The 24,944-nt window shown below is 32.8% G+C and overlaps 1 protein-coding gene and 1 pseudogene across 12 annotated transcripts in view; both read right to left on the bottom strand.

The window, feature by feature from the left end:
• Positions 1-24,944, bottom strand: part of GPHN (gephyrin) — a 650,480-nt gene that overhangs the window by 179,987 nt on the left and 445,549 nt on the right. For 4 of the 12 annotated variants that reach the window (XM_046008589.1, XM_046008593.1, XM_046008595.1 and 1 more), the window contains 2 exons: positions 18,024-18,080; positions 15,746-15,817 (listed from right to left, as the gene is read on the bottom strand). The exons of 4 other annotated variants lie outside the window; for them this stretch is intronic. In XM_046008589.1, the coding sequence (XP_045864545.1) occupies positions 15,746-15,817; positions 18,024-18,080 (129 nt within the window). The remainder of the gene's footprint in view (positions 1-15,745; positions 15,818-18,023; positions 18,081-24,944) is intronic. 4 more of the 12 variants (XM_046008590.1, XM_046008594.1, XM_046008598.1 and 1 more) reach the window with 1 other exon arrangement.
• On the bottom strand, positions 2,009-2,194 carry LOC123945249 (annotated as a pseudogene).

Raw genomic sequence — 24,944 nt, 5'->3', positions numbered from 1 at the left:
ACGGGGCAATTCCTAAGGGTTATGGAGAGCCACTGAAAAACTTTAAATGGGGGAATGGCGTGATTGCATTAACATTTTAACAAGTTAATTCTGGTAAGCAATGAAAAGATAGATTAGAGATAGTCATGGAATTAATGATGAGGGTAGAGAAACTAGTTTGGAGATTAATCTTGTAATCCAGACGAGAAGTCCAATTAAATCATTGAAAGTAGTTCCAGAGCTACAAAAAGGCTGAATCTATAGGATTTCGGTTATGACTGGTCATAAGGGATATAAGATAACACTCAGATTTCTAGTCTGAGTCATTGCATAGTGTTATATATTGAAATAGAGCATGAAGGAACAAATTTGGGGGCTGAGTTATGTTCAAGGTGCTTATAACTTTGGAGAGAGATGTGAGCTGTAGCTGGTTGATGCCAAGGTAGATACCAAATAGTGACAGTGATATATGACAGTAATATACATGAAGTTCCTAGAGTTTTACTTGATAATTCTATATAAATCTCTCTATATATCTATATAAATAGAAGTAGTAATGATGATGAATGGTGATGATCATAATTATAACAACGGTTGATTTTATGAAGTTTTTTTTGGTGATAAAAATGTATTTCTAGGGGCACCTGGGTGGCTCAGTCGGTTAAGCCGCTGCCTTCAGCTCAGGTCATGATCCCAGGGTCCTGGGATCGAGTCCCACATCCGGCTCTCTGCTCAGCAGGAAGCCTGCTTCTGTGCCCCCCCCGCCCCCCACCTCTCTGCCTACTTGTAATCTGTCAAATAAATAAATAAAATCTTTTAAAAAATGTATTTCTATGCTTTCTAATACAGTAGCCACTAGCCACATTGACTACTGAGAATTTGAAGTGTGGCTGCTGCAAATAAGGAACTAAATTTTAAATTAATTTTAATTAATTTAAATTTAAAGCCACACGTGGCTACCAGCTATTGTGCTGGACAATGCAGATACATAGTGAGAAATGAAATGAGAATCTGAGAGTGAATCAAATTGATTATCAACATTTAAGGAATGATAGTAAAGTCATCAAATAGGCAGAAGGAAAAGCAGTATAGAGTAATACTGTCTATAAGCACAGTTGAAATTCCCTTCAAAATGATTAGGAATAAGTAGGAGTTTTCTGGAGGAAGGTAGAGTGGAGCTATGAAGTGTAGGAGGGCATTTCAGAATGACAAAATAGTACAAATAATGGCCAAGAAGAAAGAAGAAATGTAGTATAACAAGAAGGGCCCCCTTGACTGGTTGGTAGGTAAAATTGCCAATTGTCTTGTATGACAGGGACTGAGGGGGTTCCTGGAGTATGGAATTTCTAATTTTAAACCAGAGGTGGTACTCTCAGTGCTAAAATCAGTAAAAGTCCTGGGCAAACTGGGAGGAGTTGGTCACTGGAAAATAATGTTAGATAATTAGCAGCTGTATAAAGTATAAAGTATAAAGGATGTTGGGAGAGAGGCAGAAAGACATTTACTCTTGAAACAGTAACTCAGAGGTAGTCTATTATAGCTTTTTTGATTAGATAACTGATGGGAATTATAGTAGTGCTTGGGAAGATTAGTTTGACTCAAGAAGAAAGAAGGACTAACAAAGAGAATCCAATTGTTTAGCTACTGTAATAATCCAAGTCTGAGGTGATTAGAGCTTAAGGAATCAAGAAGAGCAATAAATTAACGCTTACCAGGTCCCAGGGACTCTACTAGATTTTCATAATTACAATTCTCCCTGAAACTCAGATGTAGAAATGTTACAAATTTTAGAAAAGTTGACTAATGATTTGTTTGAGTATTCACCCACCATTTCCTAAATATTTTTTGAGTGACTACTATTGGACTTGCCAAGTTCACTGTTTTATGAAAGCCGAGATTTGAAAGTAGATCTGGCTACAAGTTCATATGTATTAGAAAAATTAAAAGGAGAGTTGATTCTCCTTTCCTATTCTTTCTCGAAGATATGCATAGCCTCCATCTTGGTCTTAAGATACTTAAAAAACTTACCAACCTTGTTATTCATGCATTATTTCCTCATCTTAAACTTTAAAATTCTCATGCCTTATTTTCATTGAAGACCTCTTTTATATTTCAAATGACCAGCCTTAGATGAGGCAGTATATAAGTTTTCAATTAGCAATAATCGCGCCTCGGATAAACCTCATTGGCTACGATACTGCCACTGCGCAAAGCTGAGGCAGTATATAAGGATAAGTAGAAATTCGCTAGTGTCAACTACAATAGTTGTAAAAAAATCTTTATAGCATGGAAATTTAAAAATGTATGCTCAAGTAGAGAGAAGTACCTATCATCTTTTTTTAAAAAAAAGTCAATCAATTCTTTTATTTTCTAAGAAGGTTCTGATTAGATAGATTTATCAAATATTCCTGTGAAATATGCTTTCCCATTACCTTTATGGCTGGTCACTTATTTGGAGGCCAGAGGAAAGTATGTACTTAATTTTCTTATTTATTTACTTATTTATAGATGGGGAGAGATTGGGGGAGGGGCAGAGGATGAGGGATAGAGAGAATCTTAAGCAGGCTCCATGCCCAGTGCCGAACCTGACATGGGGCTTTATCTCACAACCCTGAGATTATGACCTGAGCTAAAATCAAGAGTCAGATGTTCAACCAATTGAACAACCCAGGCGCACCCCGCCCCCCCCCAATTTTCTAATTTGGATCCAAACAATTTATATACTCTAATTACTATTTTAAAAATTCTTAAACCATCTTTATTTTCTTTTTAATTTTATTTTTTCAGTGTTCCAAGATTCATTATTTATGCACCACACACAGTGATCCATGCAGTATGTGCCCTCCTTAATACCCACTACCAGGTTCACCTAACCCCAACCCTCCCACCCCCTCCCTCCAAAACCCTCAGTTTGTTTCTCAGAGTCCACAGTCTCTCATGATTCATCTCCCCCTCCAATTTCCCCCAATTCACTTTTCCTTTCCTTCTCCTAATGTTCTCCGTGTTATTCCTTATGCTCCACAAGTAAGTGAAACCATATAATTGACTCTCTCTGCTTGACTTATTTCACTTAGCATAATCTTCTCTAGTCCCATCCATGTTAATACAAAAGTTGGGTATTCAGGGGCGCCTGGGTGGCTCAGTGGATTAAGCCGCTGCCTTCGGCTCAGGTCATGATCTCAGGGTCCTGGGATCGAGCCCTGCATCGGGCTCTCTGCTCCGTGGGGAGCCTGCTTCCTCCTCTCTCTCTCTGCTTACTTGTGATCTCTCTCTGTGTCAAATAAATAAATAAAAAATCTTTAAAAAAAAAAAGTTGGGTATTCATCCTTTCTGATGGAAGCATAATATTCCATTGTATATATGGACCATATCTTTATTGATTTGTCTGTTGAGGGGCATCTTGGCTCTTTCCATGGTTTGGCGATTTTGGCCATTGCTGCTCTGAACACTGGGGTAGAGATGGCCCTTCTTTTCACTACGTCTGTATCTTTGGGGTAGTCAATTGCAGGGTCATAGTGTAGCTCTCTCCACACTGTTTTCCAAAGTGGCTGCACCAACTTCCATTCCCGCCAACAGTGAAAGAGGGTTCCCCTTTCTCCATATCCTCTTCAACACTTGTTGTTTACTGTCTTGTTGTATTTGGCCATTCTAACCGGTGTAAGGTGGTATCTCAATGTGTTTTTTATTTGAATTTCGCTGACGGCTAATGATGATGAACATTTTTTCACGTGTCTGTTAGCCATTTGTATGTCTTCTTTGGAGAAGTGTTTGTTCACGTTTTCTGCCCATTTTTTGGACATTATTATCTGTTTTTTGAGCGTTGAGTTTGAGGAGTTCTTTATAGATCTTGGATATCAGCCCTTTGTCTGTAGTGTCATTTGTGAATATCTTCTCCCATTCTGTGGGCTGCTCTTTGTTTTGTTGACTGTATCCTTTGCTGTGCAGAAGTGTTTTATCTTGATGAAGTCCCAAAAGTTCATTTTTGCTTTTGTTTCCTTTGCCTTTGGAGACATGTCTTGAAAGAGGTTGCTGCCTATGTTCTTCTCTAAGATTTTGATAGATTCCTGCCTCACATTGAGGTCTTCTATCCATTTTGCATTTATCTTTGTGTATGGTGTAAGAGAATGGTCAAGTTTCATTCTTCTATACATAGCTGTCCAATTTTCCCAGCACAATTTATTGAAGAGACTGTCTTTTTTCCATTGTATATTTTTTCTTGCTTTGTCAAGGATTATTTGATCATAGAGTTGTGGGTCCATATCTCAGCTCTCTACTCTGTTCCATTGGTCTGTGTGTCTGTTTTTTTTGCCAGTATCATGCATCTTGGTGATCCGATTCCATCAGATGCACCTTAAAATCTTTTGCTCTTTTTGAGTGCTTTTAACCAGACTCCAAGTTAATGCTGGTCCCAACCACAGGGCACTTCCATATTGGGGTATTACTTTCCAATGGGTCGCTTCTGGTGGCTCCCTCCCCCTTCTGTTTATCCTCTGATATCAGTCCAAGCGTTCCCACTCCACTTACCTTTCCACTGATGTCTTCTGCCTCTGGAGAGATCCAGAAGTATATAATCTTATATCTCAGGCTGATTTTCTGGGTGTTCAGAGTGTTCTGGTAGACATTTAGCTCACTTTAGGGACCAGTTGAAACAGGGTCTCCTACTTCTCTGCCATCTTGCCCCTCTCTCTACTCTGATTACTTTTAAAAAATTCAAAACTGAGGTAGGAATTATGAAACTTTGGTGAGCAGAAGTTGTAGTGTATTAAAAGATTTCATTTCTAACAAATTTCTTCACATTATCTCCAAATTCCCAAGTATTATACACAAACAGAATGAAAATAGTAAACATAAGAGTGACAGGAAAGAGTGGAACACCACAGAAAACTATACTGAAATAAATAGTAAATCGATTATTCACAGTTTTTCTAAGTGAGAGTTCATGAAGTAGAAAATCTGAGGTGATCATTTCACAGTGTAGAATCTTTATTTTATTTTATTAGTTTCTTCCAATGGAGAAGTTTATAGTCCTGTTGATGGTTCAAAAATGGCTCTTTTTTTTTTTTTGAGGAGGAAATGTTGCAGTATTTAAAATCCAGTTTTCTTCCTTCCCTTCCAGCTTTCCCTCCACCCTTGACTATGTAGATATACTATCTGCAATTCAACTGAAGTTTACATTTGCAGAAGGCCCAAACTATCAGTCAGCCAAGGTTTGTTTAGATCAGAATTAGTATTTTAAAAGTGTGGTGGCTTCAAGGGGCAACTGTTTTGCATGCTACAACTTAAAATGCCAGTGTTTCTTTAGGTAGCTAAAAGTTTTAAAGCATTAAAATAAAAATAAAATTGGGGCACCTGGGTGGCTCAGTTAGTTAAGCATCTGCCTTTGGCTCAGGTCATGATCCCAGGGTCCTGGGATGGAGTCCTTCAACAGGATCTCCACTCAGTAGGGAGCCTGGTTCTCCCTCTTCCTCTGCTCCTCCCCCCTGCTTGTTTTCTCTCTCTCTCTCAAAATAAATAAATAAATAAATAAATAAAATCTTAAAAAATTTAAATCAAATCTTGGTCTCTGTCCACACAATAGTAAAAATCAATTTACCTTCAAAATTTCGAATTATCTAAATCAGCCTTGCTACTGAGAAATCTAAGACATTAAAGATAAGGTTTTAAAGTCTTCCATGTTTATTTTTTTATTGTTACAAATCATAAAAGGTTTATATCTAGTGTATATTTCAGCTTTTCAAATAAGTCAGAGAGCACTATCTCTATAAAGGGATTGTACTAATTCTGGCTTTTGTCTAAACTAAGTGAATTCTGAAGCAATTTTTTCAAAGGATTTTAAAAAATGAACACTGGTGGAACAATGCTGGAGCAAAACTGAGATTAGTTGGGAATTTGAAAGGTGAGTTCTTTCTTTTTTTTTTTTTATTTGAGGGGATGAACAATCATGTAGAACCTGTGACATTGACCTCATTACATTCACGGTATTCTATGCATTCTAAATGTGAAGCCAGTTCCAAAGGTCAAGACATAGCCAGCAGATTATAATTACATTTAAAGAAGAAATAGTAGGTATTCAATATATACTTGTTGAATGACCAAATATAAGAAAAATAAGAATAATAAATTACAAGAGGAAGGTCTTTCTAGTATTTCCTGCATTAAAGCTTTGTATCTTATAGGTACATCTAAATCCTCTCATAAGATAAAACCAAAAACTATATCATCAGCCTGAACCAGGTAAATATATACTGTGAAAATACAAGGCTATTATTACATGTCATGCAGAGCTGATGACTTTTAATAACTCCTGAACGCCAGAAAGCATGGTATTTAAGAAAAAAACAATTTTCTGACACTCATTTGGAAACTTTATGACTTAAGGCAAGATACCTAACCTCTTTGAGATCAGTTTCCTGGCTTATAAAATCAGGATTACCCTAATATCTTCTCTAAACAGCTTGTGTTAAGACTAACTGAAATAAGATCAATGAGATGTCAAACACAGAGCTTGTCATATAGTAAAAGAACTGGAATTTTTACAAAGGGGCAATCAACTACATGGAGTAATATTTGCTGAGTAGTATCAGGTAAGGTTAGAAATTATCTTGTTCTTGAATAACTTAGGGATAGACTCATTTTTGAACATAGCTTATTTTTCAGTCTTATGAATGACACAGAAGATAGTGACGTGAAATTGATAAAGCCAGTGTGCTATATTAGGTACTGGAGAATTCTTCCTTTAGTACTAAGGTCAGTGAAGATGGTATAAATGTGAGGGAAGAAGAGATTGGGTCATGGAAAGTTTGGCTACCTCCACTGATGCTATAAAATAAAAAATACAGTTAACGAACAATCCCATCAAAAGGCTTCCTTATGAAAAATTGAAATATCGGGATATTTACTGAAATTCTAATTATTAAGACTCATAGTCTAAAATTTTACAAAACAATTGTTCACCAATTTAAGATGAAGTAGAAAAAATTATGGAAGGTTATTCTGCCTGAAGTGTTATCATGAATATTAGATTCCCTAAGCCATCTTCATGGTCTTATTGGTCTTTATAGCATTGTAAATTAAACATAAATACCACTTATGAAGTCCACAGAGATGTGTCATTGGGAATATAAAAGCCCTACCACAAATGACAAAAAGAGAAACACATTTTATGACAAATAAATAAAGCTAAGAAAGTGTCACAATGAAAGTAACAAATCCAGATAAAGCCAGAGTTCATTTAAGAGCTGAGTGCTACGGAGGAAATGCTACAGCATACACAATCCCATCCCCCCAGAAGCCAGTTCCACATTCCAACCTGAGAACCCTCCTGCATACATGCTGTTACAGAGAAAGTAATACCCTGATGGATGCTGTAGACTGGGATTGAAGATGATGCCAATGGTAGACTTCTTATACACTCTCATGGAAAATGGAGAATTGCCTGGATGAAGTGTCAGAAAGAAATGCGTTATATATTTTTTACACTGGGAATCATAATTCTGGGGAATTAAGAAAAGACCTATGGAAAATGTGGTGATGAGATGATATTAACCTTGTCTCTCAAAAGTCTGTTGATATCTCAAGTAATTTATTTGCTTTTCATTACTTTCTTTTCCCTACAGATATGTATTTCAAGAAGAAATTAATTCTCTACAAAATCAGTTTTAAGAGAAAAAAATCTAAAACAGCTGTAACTTGCAAAGGAAAAAATTAAAGAAGATAGCTCTAATACTCTTTATTCAATACATTCAACCTTGTGAAGCCAGTGGTTTGATCAAGCTATTCCTTCTAAGTCAAAAGATGTTGTCCTGGCTGTGGTTCTGTATACACTACCTGGTACTTTAGATAGTGCCATGACATTTTTGAGATATTTCTGCAATCAAAATGAAGATAACAATACGAAATTGTGTAGAAGTATGTTTTGTCTGGAAAAAATTAGGATCTTAAAATTCACAGGATATTACTTTTATTTACAGCCATATTTTGAGGCACAAATACTCTTTTCTCTTAGTTACTCAACAGTGCCCTTCTGCTTTGGAAAGTAGATTTAAAGTATATTCAGAATCTGTTAATATTTCAATGAATCCGTTTCACAAAAACAGAAACAGATATGCTATGGTTGTACACAGTAAGAATAAGAAATTAGGCCCTTAAAAAGGCAAAAAACATAGTTCAAATGTCATATAAAATAGTTTGTCAAAAGAACATGAATCTCATGAGTGATTATAAAATTAATCTTCCAGACTATAAGAACCTTATACAAATACGAGTATCACTTAAGAAAACTATTTTCCCAAGAGACCTAATCAGTTTTTAAAGAAGGAATGAGTCTTCCATTTTACATAAAAACAGGGGAATCATATTAACTTTTCATTTAATAGCCAATTTGGGATGTTTTATCTATGGTTAATGGGACAAGACTGTCACTAATTCATTCTATATCTTCAGCTACCAGAGAGACCTATACAGGCCTATAAACCAGAATCTTTGTCTTTAGCCAATATTTAATGACAAATTACCTGGCTCAAAGGAATTTTTATGGAATTAAAGTGATGGTAACAATCATGTTGGTTATTCAGACTTTAACCATTTCAACATGATACAGTGACTGCCCTCTCCCTCCAAAGTTACTCAGAAAACAGTACAGTATAAAAACAGAAAATTCCTTCCGAAACTGATAACTTTTCCCCTTTGGTACCCTTATCCCTTTCAGCCAAGTGCAAAATGCAAGGCAAAATAAATAAAGGCAAAAGGAAAATAAAATAAGAAGAATGGTGACGGCGAGCATGTTGTTGACCATGTAAGATAACACGTGCAAAGTATACCTCAGATACACTATAGGTAGATGAGCACGAGGGAAGCCGAGCCTGGTTTTGCAGTGGGGAAAAGAAAACACTGTTAAAGAGGAAATGATAGCATAGTAAGGGTCTCAGAAGATTAGATGGCTCCATCACCAACACGTTTGCCAGATAACAAGACAGCCTTATAAGCAGACACCTGAGTTTGAAATCTCAAGGCTCAAGATAGTGGAGGAGAACCTTGTGATTAAAAAAAAAATACCTAGCTTAAAAAAAAAAAATCCATGACAGAGATGGCTCCCTCTTATCAGATCTGGTATGATCTTGCTGAGGAGATGCTCATTAAGGTTAATTGGAAAGTAGAACACTAATCATTTTTCTCCTGTAGTACTACACTGATCTTCATTGGTTTAGGAACACTAGAAAACTACATGTGAGGTTATTTATAAGATGAGAGCTCTACTGTACATCTTCATCTTGCTTTTTAAAGAGGGCACCAAAGCCAGCTCAGTGTTTTGATTCTGATGTCTTGTTCCTATTACTCCATTCACAGTACTACTGAATCTTCATACATATATACATATATATGTATATATACACACATATATACATACACATATATGCACATGTATGTATATATGATACATTAATGTATATATCACTAAAAACACCATAAAAGGCAAAAATTGAAACACAAAACTTATCCAAATCTATCTTTTATCAGAATGCTTTACTGATATTTTTAAAACAGCTGTTTTATACTCAAAAACATGTTTAATCTTCATGCTTTGAATTGATAATTTTCTGTTTATAGAAAATTATAGATTGTCACACTGCCATGTTCAATTCTCCGGCCTCTTCTTTCATTAGGTTGTTAATAATACCAGGTGAGTTAAATTTTTAAATATGCATTCTCTAGTTACAAATTCTCCTTGCAGTTACAAAATGCAAAGGTAGGGTGGGGGAAATGAAGATATAGAAGATGGCACAGTGGAGAAATCAGAAATGTCCTTATTATCTGATTTGTTCAATTGTATTTCTACCACTGAGCACAGCAAATTGTTGCAGGTGCTCAGTAAGTGTTTAATGAATAAATGAATATACAAACTCTTTTTCTTCTATATTTAAAAAAACTGAACTATGTGAAATGATGTTGAGAAGGTTTTATATTTACTATCACAAAGATCTGTGATAAAATGTTATCACTGCTACTTAATAGGTTACTTTGAGGTATTTCCTAAAATATGGTAAATTCTATACATACTAAGAAATTAACATTTTTTTCCAACTATATACACATCTAATTTTCTTCAGCAAGGTGTTAGTTCTAAGAAAACTTTGCTATGCACGTTTGTTCTGTCTCTGTATATCCATAAAACTGAAAAACTTTATCTTTCAAAACAGTTTGAGTCTTATCTTTTTTCCCCTCATCACTTCTCCATTTTCTGTTATTAGGGAAATTTACTTGCCAAGGAGATCTTTTATTAGTACCTTATTTTTGTATTAAAGTCAATTCTGAGAATGGCAATTCTGCAATAAGCATTAAACATCTCACAGTGTGTATCATTTCCACTTCTGTGATGTCTTAGCTACTAAAAGGAGATTTTGTAAGTATTAGATGAGTTTTTTTTTGTTCTAAAAACAGCTAGATTTTTGTTATTCAGTAGAAGTGAAATCTCAGAATTGTATTAACATGCAAGTTAAGCAAATTCTAACAAAGTGAAAAGTAGCAAAATTAGCCTGCTTTCCAAACAGATAATACTAAAGTTGATTTACTGTCATCTTCATCATTACTGTAGTCTGGTCATATTTATAATACATCATCTACCAAGCTACTCAGGATGATACATAATTATTGTAAATTAAAGAGTAAACAAATGCATATTATTAATATGAGCAAGTGCCAAAACATCACACAAGGAAGACTTATTAGGAGGCTCAAAGAATCTACAAAAGACTCTAAAATTTGCCTGAGAAAGTAGAGTATATAGATAAACTGACGTTCACTCATTCAAAAGCTACTGAATGCTTATTTGCTGTTCTTTCTTACTTTAGTCAGGGTTGGCTGATTCAATGCAGATGCCTTTTAGATATTCAAGTGCTGTTAAGATAAGACATATTGGTTGATCCTGTCAGGGTGTCTTTGCCAGTTTTACAAAACTTCCTGTAGACGGAATGATTTCTTGGTGCAGTTATGTATGAAAAATCAAAAGGTGGTCTTGTCTTTAATAAAATATATTGAAGCGATAAACAGAAAAATGTAGTGTGCAGCAAAAATACTCTTAAAATACATTTTTTAAAAGTTTGAGAGAACAAGATTGGAACTTATCTTTTTACCCTAAATCTCTGTAGGGGTGCTCCTCAACAAAGAGTAATTTATAAGCTATACTTTATCTATATGACAGTTCTATATTTGATGGGTTTAATGTTAATCCCATGGTGGGTTTACTTTGTGTGTGTGTGTGTGTGTGTGTGTGTATGATAAAACAATGGCAAACAGATGACTAAAAATGTAAAGATAGAAGATTTCAGTTTATTAACTCTTTTAGATATAAGCTTCCAGGCAGAATATTCTGAAACCATCCCCCCAAAATCAGCAGCTTTCTTTTCCTCAAGCTCTAAAATGAAGATAATTTTACAGAGTCTCTATTGTAATCACTTCTCTGTTACTGTCATTTTGACACACTAGCTTGTTACAGCAGGTCTCAGCAAACTTTTTCTGTAAATAGATAGTAAACATTTCTGACTTTGCGTGCCATATGGTCTTTACTGTAACTGTTCATCTTTACTTTTGTAGTGCAAAAGCAACCATAGATTATATGCAAATGAATGAATGTGGCTGTGTTTCAATAAAACTTTACTTTTGGACACTGAAATTTGAATTTCATGTGCTTTTTACGTGCTGTGAAATGACATTCTTTTGGTCATCTCCATCATTTAAAAATGCAAAAATCATTCCTAGCTTGTGGCCCACAAAAGAGAAACAGGATTTGGCCCAGGAGATGTAGTTTGCTGACCCCAGAGTTATAGCATTAATTTGATGAATATAAAAAAGCAAAAAAAAGCCCCAAAACACTTCATCAGAAATATAAGAACAGTTGTTCAGAACTAAGACTGCAATGAAAATGCTGATCTTAAAAAAAATCTATAAAATCACAACTATCTAATCCGTTATTTATATTGATCCCATTTCATATTAGTCTTATTTCAGCATTCAGAAAATTGTTAAACATTTAAAAATCATTCTTTAAAACACATTACTTTATGACTTGATTCAGATATTTTTCTTAAACTTATTAAAAACATATTTTAAGTGATAACTCTTCCCTTAACTTTTTCTACTTCAAATAACACATCCTTTTATTTTATGTTATCATAACAAGTACTTATAACTATCACATTCCTTTTACTTCACTGCCTAATTCCTACTTTGCTTATGTGCCAATAGTCTGTTTTCATAAGTCATCTTCCCTTTTATTTTTTGTCAAAACCCTTAAAAAATTAACATATTTGCTTACCCAAAACCTATGTGTATATGTTCGTAGCTGATTAGAAATTTACTATCACACTACATAGACTAAATGAAAACATAAAATGTGCAGCTTTGTGGCATTTTTACTCCTCTCCTTTCTTTTCTTTCTACTTGTCTTTATTTAATGAGCATTTATGTTCTTTTTCTCTGAATATTTCAACACTCAAACTTTCCAGGGCCCCATCACTCCTTAATTAGCTTCAACTTTGTAAACTTACCTTGATTTATATTATCTAAATAAGGTATTAGTTTGTATTATGCTTTTCAATTCAAATGTTCACACGTTTTTCAATCTTAAGCCTAACTTTTAATATTCTTCTGACTAGATTCATGTACTTGATTTTTTTTTCAATTTCAATTCAATTGGCCATCATATAGTACATCATTAATTTCAGATGTAGAGTTCAGTAATTCATCAGTTGCATATAACACCCAGTGCTCATTACATCACCTGTCCTCCTTAATGGCCCTCACCCAGTTACCTCATTCCCCCACCTGCTGCTCCTCCAGCAACCCTAATTTTGTTTCCTACAATTAAGAGTCTGTCATGGTTTGTCTCCCTCTATGATTTCTTCCCATTCAGTTTTCCCTCCCTCCTCCTATGATCCTCCGCACTATTTCTTACATTCTAAATATGAGTGAAACCATATAATTGTCATCCTCTGATTGACTTATTTCACTCAGCATAATACCCTCCAGTTCCATCCAGGTCGATGTAAAGGATAAGATTTCATTCTTTTTGATGGCTGAGTAATATTCCATTGTGGAGATGTTTTTTAAAAAAACTATCTATCTCACACCTTCTTCAATGTAAAGATAATTTTTTCCTTTATGTGGTGTTATTTTCTAGTCATTATTCTCAACACATAATTAGTCTAAGGATTTGTAGTAAATTTTGAAGTCATTAAATTAGGCAAACTCTGCTTATAAGATAAATAATTTGTAAAGGCACAAGATGACAGTTTTGTTATTAAAATTACTAAAAACTCATTTGGGGTTCAGAATACTTCTGCTTTGTACCATGTATAAAAAATGATGATACATTCTTAACTTATAATTCAAGAATCTGACATATCCTACTTTTTGCTATAAAAGTGCCAGTATAGGATAAAATATATTTTCATATGAAAAATACATAAAGTTTATTATTCCAAAAATTATATTTTAGAATATTCTACTTTATATCACTGATTATCAGAAATAATTAAGGATGCAGGATTCTTTTCTCTCTAAAGAATAATATATCATATAGATGATACCCATTGAAGTATTAATGATTTAATTAAATCCTTATCACAGACATTTGAATGATGTCTCATTTTCCAACTATTAAATAAAACATTTAAGTGCAAACATGGTTTTTAATCTTCCATCTTATTGAACTATTTAGAAATGTTTCAATGAATTAAAAGATACTCATATACTTACTCTTGTATATAGATGCCTACAATAAATTTTTGCAAAATAGAATGGTCATTATATGCCAATTCATCTCATTTTAGAAACAAAATCTGTTTATATAGCTTATGGAACTGAGAATAACTTTATTCTGCTTCTAAGCAAAAACTGTTAACATGAAAGGGTTATTTTAAGGTATTCTGGGGTAATGGGAATTAAAAGGAAAGGGAGAACCTGAACACTCAGATAAATATTTGATATGCATCTCCTTTAAGCTGAACTCTCTACTGAAGATACAATTTGCCTTTTGATAGTTTTCCTCCCCATACATTTCCAGTTAAAGGGAATCTTAGAATGATTTACCTAATATTCAATCTTTTTAGAAAAAAAGATAATCGGAACAAAGTGTGACCCAGCATAATGAAACAAAAGATGAAGACATTGGGGTTACTACTTATTACATATTGTACCATGCAGTACAGGTGTTAAAAAAAGAAATTGAAAAGTGGAATGTATATAATTTAATCTTTGAAGCACAAAACTTTTAATCCTAATCTAACATAAATCTCTTCCATATAGACCTTAAGAAGTCATAACTTTCTAGTTTTGGTTTGATGGAGAAAAAAAAAAACCACCATCACTTCTCATTGTTGGTTACAGAGAGTATGACATGAAATACATTTACTAATATTGTCAGAATCTCTTTAGGGCTTTCTAGAATAATATTCAGGTATGTTTAGACTGACTTAATCATAAAATTCATACTAATCTTTTTAAGATAGTAGAATAATTCTGGGAGTGATTATGGTTGATCTTTCAAATTCTGTAAGAATATTCATAGAAAAGAAGGACTGGTTCACAAGAAAATAGAAAAGCAAGACACTTGCATTAATTGCAATCAGAATTTAATGATTAATACCATAAAAACAACTTTCGACTTGAGTAATCAGAAGTATAATATAGAGACATAAATACCTATGTATGGTACATAATTAAAAACAAGCTGAGAAGCCAGAGAATTACTGTATTACTATTATTGTTTATTCTACTCTTTATAACAAAACTATTACAGCAATATGAATTAAAGGTATGGCAATAATGTTGGGAGAAGTAAATCCAGGCTAGGATTGATAGAAACTTTTAAAAAGCCCCAAGAATGGGATGTCAGAGCCAAACAGAATGAGAAATTATTTAGTGTAATAATTTTGCTTTTCTTCTGCAATATTTATACCAGAAACCATTTTAGAGATTTTATTTCCATTTCTCTTGAAAAGATACATTCAGGAGAAGATGAAGCATTCTGAGTCTGAGCTCTATAGGTCACAAAAAATATGATTGTTAGTATTGCTTATCTGACACATGTACAGTATTGAGTGGCTATAAGGTATTGTTCTCCTTCAAAGTGTTGTCTTGGGTAAATTAGCCTTTATCTCAAGTATTTATAAGATGTTATATGACACTGAAGATGCTTACTGCCTAATTTTTTTAAACAGAAGAATCTTATAGCTATTCCCAAAGAGTTTGAGTTAAGAGAAGTCTATTAACTTAGAAAAATGTGTCTATTTGATAGATTATCTATGATGATACTCTAACATTGATCATTTTCCTTGACAAATGGAATTGAATCATCAAGGCTCTGTCGCTTGGATCCAGCCAATAATTTATTGTCTTGTTGACAAATCCAACAAGGGGCAGAAGACACAGTCAATGGTAAAGCTCCAAGTGAAGTCTCATGAAAACATTCTCAGAAAATTAAACAATTGTGTAAGAAACAAAGATTTTGAAAAGAAAATTTTTATTTTGCACTGGAGTCATAAAGTTATTAAATCAACTGCAATGCTAGTGTGGCTTAAGTGTCCTCTTTCCTGCCAACTTAATCTTTATTTCATAAATGTGAGCATGAAGCTACAGCTAGGAAAGAAAGAGATAGGGAGAAAAGAGACAGAAAGTAAAAAAGATGGAGATGAGAGGACAAACCAATCAGATTTGGAATTACCAGTCAGCAGAAGTTTAGGAAAAAAAAAATCACCGAGTGAAATCGTACATTTACTCTGAGAGAGTATCCTTTCACATTGCCTTCTAGGTGATCTCTGAGCTCCTCCAGCTTTCGATGGAGCTACATGTAAACATCAGAAAATGAATTGAAATAGCAACTTGTTCTCTTTTCCATTTTCTTTTTTCCTTTTTAAAAATAAGATCATAGCATTATACATTTCTCACTGCCTTTGGCAAACATTTCAAAACATTAGAGATCTTTGTGTAACACAAGAATACATGCTCAATAAACCTGTCACTAGGAAGCCAACTTTTATTTTAATTATAGCATCTTTTCTCCCCAAAGTGTTGGAAAAAATAAATCTTATAACTATCTTTATAATATTCTAGAGATTCAATTTAAAATTTTCTATTTGGTACATTATGGAGTAAAAATATTAGAAATTATAGGTTTGCTTTTCCCAAACACACTTTTTGATTTAAAGCTGAAACCATATTAAACTGATTGAACCCTAACATGTATCTTTGATCTTATACATATACATGTGTGTATATATGTACTTAAAAATAATAAATATACAATTTTAAGTTAAAGCTCTCTACAGCCAAAAACTGAACTTAAAGATAATTAAACACATGAGCACTTGCACATACAATCGTTTATAGCAGATGGTGCTGCACTTATGGATGCCATTTTATCTTTCACTATCAATAATTTCTAAAAAGTTATCTCACACTTCACTTTTTCATTTGAATCTGGCTCATAATCCATACTCTAAACAATAATGGACTTATGTTCCCTTAAAGACAAAGGTAAAATATGATACCTCACAAGTAGACAGTGAGGAATGCTACTGATATGTCACTGGGATACATAAACTTATATTTTTCTGACTGAATAATTTTAACTTGCCTTGATTTTGAAAGAGGCATATAATCAACACTTCCCATCCCCTCTCATTATTCTTAGTGAAAAAACATTAAAAACAAAACAAAACAAAAATGCTACCCAGTATACAGCAGTGTTAGAGAACAGAGAAGATGGCTTGTCTGGGATAAAGGACACAAACATACAGACACACCTTCATCCATGTGCACTCATTTGCGTGCACACACACAAATAAATAAACAACAACAAAAAAGTAAAATTAAGAAGGCAGAAGAGGCAAGGAGAGGAAGGAGTGCAAAAATTAGTGCTTCATAAATTGTTAAATGGAAATAAATGGGAGATGTATAAAATTTTGAACTGACTTAATAATAGCCCTCAAGGTAGTTAATGAATTTTGGGATATCCCAATGCAGTGAACTGTCATTTTGATTAACAGTTACTATTGCTGTTAGGACAAATGGGATTGAGATATAAGTATAGTTAATCTGGGGGGAAATTCTTCTGCATATTTTTAAAATTCAGCAAATTTTCTAACTTGCATTTATGGTGGCAGCATTAAAAGTGATCAAAGGCTATGTCTCTGTTTCTAAAGGGTGATGACTGGCTTATCTTTTCATTGTCATTGAATGTTAGAGTATCGAGTGCCCAAGATATATTGACCAAATGGATATTTAACAACTAGCAAATGGGACCATCATAAGAGAAATCCTTAAATTGTGTATTAGCAGATGACATACACAAATGGGCAAACATTTCGATATATGTTGGTTTCCACTGATTGTTATATCAATTTTTTAACTTAAAAAAACAAATAAAAGGAGATTAAAAGTGTTCAAATACTATTAGCTATATGTGAGCCCATTATACCTGCATCATATAAAATTCCTTTTCTAATTCTTAAGATTTTATATATGTATACACACACACATCTATATGTGTATATATGTATATAAAATACATGTTACTAACTCATAGTAATTATTTTTTCTGGAGTGAACTACAAATGGTAATGACACTAACATAACATTTAGTTACTTTTTATAAAAAAAGCAAAAAGAAGAGATAATATTCTGAAAATAAATATTAGTTCTCTGTGTAAAAGGAACTTAACACATAGTCAGTGACATCAATCAGAGGAACGGTTTACTCCAGAACCCCAAATTATAGGCACCTATAATGAGACAATTGCCCTTTCTCTTGTTTGTGGTGCCATTCAAAGCTAGTTATTTGGCATATTGCCTTCAGCTGGTTGCTCTATGTGTAGCTGAAACAAACAACAACAACAAAAAAATGACCCAACAGCCAATAAAAATATTAAAATAAAAAAAATGGGATGGTGAAAAATGGAAAAAGCCCCCTTCCTCCCACCACCCTCCAAAAAGGAAGAAGTGTAGGCTATAGACGAAATCTTGCCAAAAAATGTTAGAAACATATTTACTTTGAGGGATCCAACTCTACTAGCAACTCCTTTGCTTTCATCCGGCCGTCTAATTTGCTACAATGAGGGAAGATGGGTAAAAAAGACAGAATAAAGAAAAAGTGAACTTAAAAATTTTTCTACACATTAGTAAGTAAAACATGCAAAAACATCATTTGACTCTTTGAGGAATCTCTTAGGAAGCCAAGGAGTTAACTAACCCAGAGGCTATATGACATGCTCTGCAAATAGGCTGGTCACTAGAATTGTCTTTATTATAGCATTATTCCTGAGATTAGGAAATGGGGACTTACTTTTGGTTATCTTGGGGACTTCTGATGTAGCAGTATCTGGAGTAGTGTTACATTTGCGTTTGGTTTAGGAAGAACAAAGAATTACAAATATGTCTATGCAGAGAACATTGTCTCTTTAAGTGTTATAGTGTCTATTCTGTTGTAATATCAGAAAACATCAATGGTATGACTAAAACATGAGTGTTCTCTTAGAGGAAAGATCAGTTCTAACAAGCATCATTCTTGATAGGTGACAGAGTGAAGCTCCTCTGCTTGTTGACCCAAGCACTGAGGTTGTTCAGCTGTCACTGAGATTCCCAATTAAACAATTGTGCTGCCCAACCAGAAAATTTTAATGCCAGACCAATGTTAAATACATTCACTCCCTCAAAACTTCCTTTTATTTCAGTTGAATTTTCCTCTTGGGTAAGACAGGGGAAACTAATAGTGTAACTACTATTTTAAAAACTGGTTTCACATCACTATATAACAGAGAAACAGAAGATTCTCAACACAAAGTGTTTTATTAGATGAGATACAAATTAGAATTTTTTCTTTTTTTTGCTTTTTCATAGAGCTATAATAAGAACTAAGACTTGGTTAGAGAGGAAGACAAACAAAAAAGGTAGGGAAGAAGGGTGAAGAAGCTTCAGACCAAGTGCTTTTATGCCATGGGTCCTACACATGAAAAATGATGGTTTCCATTCAGACCAACATAGGTCAAGTCACCTGTGATGGTCCTGTTTTTTTCTTTTTCTTTCTTTTTTTTTTTTTTTTTTAAGACAGTAGAGGAAGCATCAATGTGATAATGTGATGCCAGGTTCCAAGTGTTAAAATCCTCAGGAAAAATAAGAAACCTGACCATGCTACAAAATTACATTTCCTAGAGACAGGGTATAGATTGTCTTATCCCTTTTAGGATCTCTCTGATAGCATATGGAGATTGCTTAGGAATAATACTGAGAAAACGGAATTTTTATTTTGAAAAAAAAAAAAAAAGCATCTTGGTATATAGGAATTATGTCAACTTTTGGCTTTACTTGATAAAGTTTTTATTAATTCTTCAGCACTAGCTAAATGTTATACCCAAGAGATAATCACCAATTCTTATTCTTCTTAGTCAATACTTCTTAGTCTAATACTAATTAGAATGGCAACACTATAAGAGAGGGCTTCTGAATGGGCAGTGAACTTATAATATCTACTCTTTCATTTGTGCTATTTTCTTTGATCTTAGAGAACATCTTTATATCAAAACAATTTCCTATTTTAAGTGGAGACTCACAATATCTTGATTATAAAGATAAAGTACGTAATTTCCCATTAAAAATATAGTCTAATGCCTCATGCTCCTTTCTGAGAACTTTTAGAAACAAGATTTTCAGAACTGTTAACAAGTGAACACCATTTTCTACATTGTCTTTTATTTCCAGAAGAGTTAAAATTACATAAATTCCAGCAACATGAGGTATTTTGTTATTTGTTCTTCAAGGTTATTTGTTAATGACAAATCTAGGAAAAACATCCACAGTTCCTGACTTCCAGTTTATATTTAGATTCCCTCTATAGGCCTGAAAATAAATGGGTTGGAAAAAAAATGAGGCTTATAAGATGTGTATGTGTCTCTGTCTTGTGTGTTTATCTGTCTCTCTTTCCATCAATGGAAGATATTTAATGTTATTATATTTATTTATGGGAAAATTTTTTCCCTGAACCATTTCAGTTCCAAATGCAAGTGCAAATACAGAAACTTGATGAGTTATGAGTCACCCGTTAACTCTAAATGTGAAAAATAGACAATAATACCAATTTATTTTTATTTTTATTTTTTTAAAATAATACCAACTTAAACAAAGATGTGGGAACAGAAAGCTCATCTGTCCAATGCTTGACATCAATTTTCTGTATATAAATCTGACTTTGTAAATTTGAAACTGTCATAAGAAACGACTTTAGAAAACCCATGTGGTTGTTATCAAAGCCAGAAGTGGCTGTAATTCAACTGTTACATGATTTTCTTGTGGTCCCTGAACAAGGTATAATAGCTAATACTGAAAAACTTCAGAAAGAATTCAAAAAAGATTTGTCTCATAAATTAAATATGAAAACTAGAGAAAAGTAACTTCAATAGATTTTAGTTTAATACTCTCATTTATTCTAGTCAACCCTTAATCATCAATTATGATGGAGTAGTATAAATAAAAGAAATTCATAGCTAACCCAAATGCCTGATTATTTTTCTTTGTAAGAAGTTAAAAGTAATCACAAAAGATTAGCATTTGGATTAGATAAATTACTTTACTCTTCATGACAATTATTATATCCTACATCATTAGCTAATTTCATCCATATTTGTCTATGAGGTTAAACATTTTGCATCAGTAACTAAGAGATGCTTTTATTACATATAGGATTACTGCAATATAAATGAAGTTTGAGAATTGGATGTAAAGAATTGTAGGGGTTATGACTGGTTGAGATTATTAGTTTATGAAGTTTGAAAATTAAAACGTTGCAAAAACAAAAAATGTTATCATTAGTGTTTTTCTACTCTAAAAAAAACATTTTATAAGTATTTCATTGTGATTTCAAAAGGCATAAGTCAGCGGGTCAAAAAATTTCAATTTTTTATTCAGACGGTCAGCTATAATATATTTAACAAAATATCTATTAAAAATAATCTGAAAATATTGCAATGTATCACCTCTTTTGCAAGCTCCTGGAAATCTTTTGTTAGAGATTAATTACAGAGAAATCTATCCTCAAGGATTAATTACCAGGATGTAGCCTATAAAGCAGTGAAATGACTCTGCTATATTTATTTAACTTTTTTATAAGAGCTTGAATTCTAGAAATATCCCGCAACCAAAGAAACTGCCTGGATGCTAATACAATACAGGTTGTTCATTACCTTTGATTTAGAACAATTCTCCAAATCCGAACTCATTGTAAAATCATTTCCACTGTTAACAAGGTAGAAAATTATCCCATCTCAAAAAAAAAAAAAAGACAACTATTCCATCTCATCTCACCCTCACTTCCCTTGCCAATAAATAGTTGTAAATATTATATCTGTATTAAAGGAAATGCAGATTTTGGAGTAGAAAGCCAACTTTATATTAATTTTCAAAATAAAATATAAAAGTTGAAAGACATTTTAGGCTTGTAAAAGCCACATTTAAGTTAGGTGCCTACATCACTGGGTGTATGTATTCACGCTTCTCTTTAGTTATTATAGATTCGTGAAAAAATCTGAGAAGAGACTGTATATTTTTTGTATTTGAACTCAGGTCTAGAGAGGTTCAGGGGTTTCTACAGACATATCAATAAAAAATGCTCAGTACTATTAAATTGTCTCTCAGGTCTTTTCATTAAACTTTAGGCTCTCATTTATGAAATGACTAAGGTAGATTTCCTCTTTCATGATATATTTTATATTCATTTGAATTAAAATGGCACAGATTAAAAAAATTTTTTCCTTGCCTTTTTTTGCCTTAGTAACTTAATCATTTTTAGAATTACCTATAATTTATATTCAGAACTACCTTGGCAGACAAATATTTCTAACCCTATTTTATTAAGCTACTGTTTTCTTTTTTTTAAAGATTTATTTATTTGACAGACAGAGATCACAAGTAGGCAGAGAGGTGGGGGGGGAGGGAAGCAGGCTCCCTGCTGAGCAGAGAGCCCCATGTGGGGCTCGATTACAGAACCCTGGGATCATGACCTGAGCAGAAGGCAGAGGCTTTAACCCAATGAGCCACCCAGGCGCCCCTATGCTACTGTTTTCTTAAATATGGGTATCAATAAGAGGAAATAAAACTTTTTTCTTAGAAATTGTTTATCTTTTAACCTATACCACTCAATATATATTGATACAACTATAGATTGTTTCTTATAGTTATGATTAGGAGGAGATTTTTAAAAATCTCCTTTGAACATTAAAATGTTGCAAAACAAAAAAATTTATCACTAGTTATTTTTCTACCCTGAAGAAAACATTTTATAAGTATTTCATTGTGATTTCAAAGAGGGTCAAAAACATTTCAACTTTCTATTTAGCCTGTCAGCTAGAATATATTTAACGGAATAGAATATATTTAACAAAATAATTATTAACAATAATCTGAAAATATTGCAGTGTATCACCTCAGAGATCAAAATTTAACATACTCTTGAAAATAAATACTTTTGGATCTGGTTAATATTTTAATTAACTATATTTCATCTCTTTCAATAAAACTGTTGCTTCATCATAAAACAACTGTTTCATTTGTGACTTATTAAAGCAAAGTAAAAAAAGAAGGAAGGAAGAAATGAAAGTAAGAGAAGAAAGAAAGAAAGTAAAAGAAAGTACGATTAAGTGACAATTACATGTCAAGGAAAAATAAATAATGCATTTCTGGAGAAAAGCAATATGATTATAAACTAAACCAACAAAAGAACAGAGAAGACCAAGGAAAGAGTTGCAAAGGTTAAGGAGGAAAAGAGAAGTCAAAAATCAGAATCTTGTTAGCAAGTCACAGATCCACCAACCTACCTCTTCCTGACAAAAAATTTTTATCCTTAAGGAAGGAAATCCTTCCTTTTTAAGGATCTTATTTCTCATGATATATTAACATTTGAAATTATTTATTTATAGTTTATTATGGATTTAATTTTGATCTTTAAGTTTCTATATAGCTTTGATTCCAAAACAATCTATACAAAATTAGACTTTTCAGCAAGTTATTTCCTGCCAGAGCTTACATAATGCAATCCATGTTCTTTTCTTTCCAAATTTCTTATTTCTCTGAAAGAAATTATGAAGCCCATCAATGGTGTGGTATAAAAGTTATTAGGCACTTTGAAATAAAGTAGTACAGTGTATGTTACTAAGAATTATTTATTATTTGTATGAAGCAGAAAACATTTTATTTTAAAACTTCCACTGAAATATGATATAATTTTCTACCCAGCAAGATTAAGAATCGAATGGTTTAGCCTAGATATAAAAATGCTCTGGTATAAACATAGTTATAAAAACAAATAAATAGTTGGCTTTATGAAGATCTGTTGAAAAACAGGCAAAAGACATCTCTGTCATTATCAGACCCTATTTGAATAATAAACATTTTTATTTTTCTGGTTTAAAAAATAATATAGATTACAAAGTAACTTGCAATTCCATCCCTATGCACTATTGTTTACCTATTTTTTTCTAACCACATATTTTACTTTGAGCTTAACCACATATTTTACTTTGAGCTTTACATATTTTACTTAACTTTCATTAAGTACTCCAAAACATATGATTTTTTTGGGTTATATAAATAACTCACATATGCATGTGTAAATTATTTAACCATAGACATTAAGGTTGGTTCTAATTTTTTATGAATTTGAAAAATGGTATAATAAATAATCTTATATATAAGTCTTTAATGGTTTCTTTGATAATTTCTATTGGATACATTTATGGCAACTGTGATTGATTAAAATATAAGAAAAATTTTAAGGATATATATCCTTACATACATGTTCACTTGAAAGGTCACACAGACTTCTATTCCTATTAGTGCCAAAAGGAATAATCAGGTCGCTGTTCATTATAGTATGGATGATTATAATTTAAAAATGGTTATCTATTGGACTGCAAAATTTGTATTGTTTTAAAATTTAAAAAGATTTCTAGTGACAGGATACATGTTTTTTGATATATTTCTTTGCTGAATTTATTTCTTTTTATAAAATGGCTGTTCTTGTTCTTTAGTTATTTTATTTCATTTTTCACTATGAACTTAGAAGAGCTCTTTGGACTACCGACACTTAATCCGATAGATTTGTTGTAATTTTTTTTTTTCTCATATCAACTCCTCTCTAAGGTCCTTGAGAACAGGGCTAAGAAGTCTATCTACTGCTGTATTCCCAATTACCGAGCATAGTACTTGATATAATATGCACTAAAAATTATTCATTGAATAAACTTCTGAATTAATATATTGTTTTGTTTTTAATGAAAGGAGAAAGTAGGGACAGCAGGTAATCCTGAAATTTTGGGCAAGAAAATACATGACCAGTTTTAGAATATATACTATTTTACAATAAAGATCTAGAGATTATGTTAGTTTGGGATATGCTCTGTATTGAACTACGTGAGACACAGCAGTTAATTACTTGGATTTGAATCATGGCTCTATCTAATCAACTCCAAAATTAGCTGCAAAAATAATCATGGCACAGGTTATCTTTGTTCAGCTGCTTTTTGCATAAAACACACCTCCCAAAGCATTAAAAATAAATTTATACAAAGCAAAGCTATTAAGCAGAACTGAAAAGTGGTGTTCATAATTTCACTATTCCTTGTATTTCTACAGTTCTTACTTTCCTATCTTCCTATAACTTGAATACAACTCCAGGGGATACCTAGAGAAACCAGTATTCCATTTAAAAGAGATGAGCTTGATATGAGTGAGAAAGATCTTAAATGAGGTTAGAACGTTTTCAGTGCATGATCTCTACCTTTATGTAGTAGTATGGAATGCAAAAGCTGGAATAAATAACCTTAATTATTTTATATTAATTAGATATTAATATAATATTAGAGAGAAGGGCTAACTAGAGTGATAATATTTATTCAAGTCAGTGGAGAAATTTATTTCAAAGGAAT

This window comes from Meles meles, chromosome 6 (genome assembly GCF_922984935.1).
Source record: "Meles meles chromosome 6, mMelMel3.1 paternal haplotype, whole genome shotgun sequence".
Lineage (NCBI taxonomy): Eukaryota > Metazoa > Chordata > Mammalia > Carnivora > Mustelidae > Meles > Meles meles.
The sequence above is the reverse complement of the archived record's forward strand: the minus strand, read 5'-3'. Positions and strand labels throughout refer to the sequence as shown.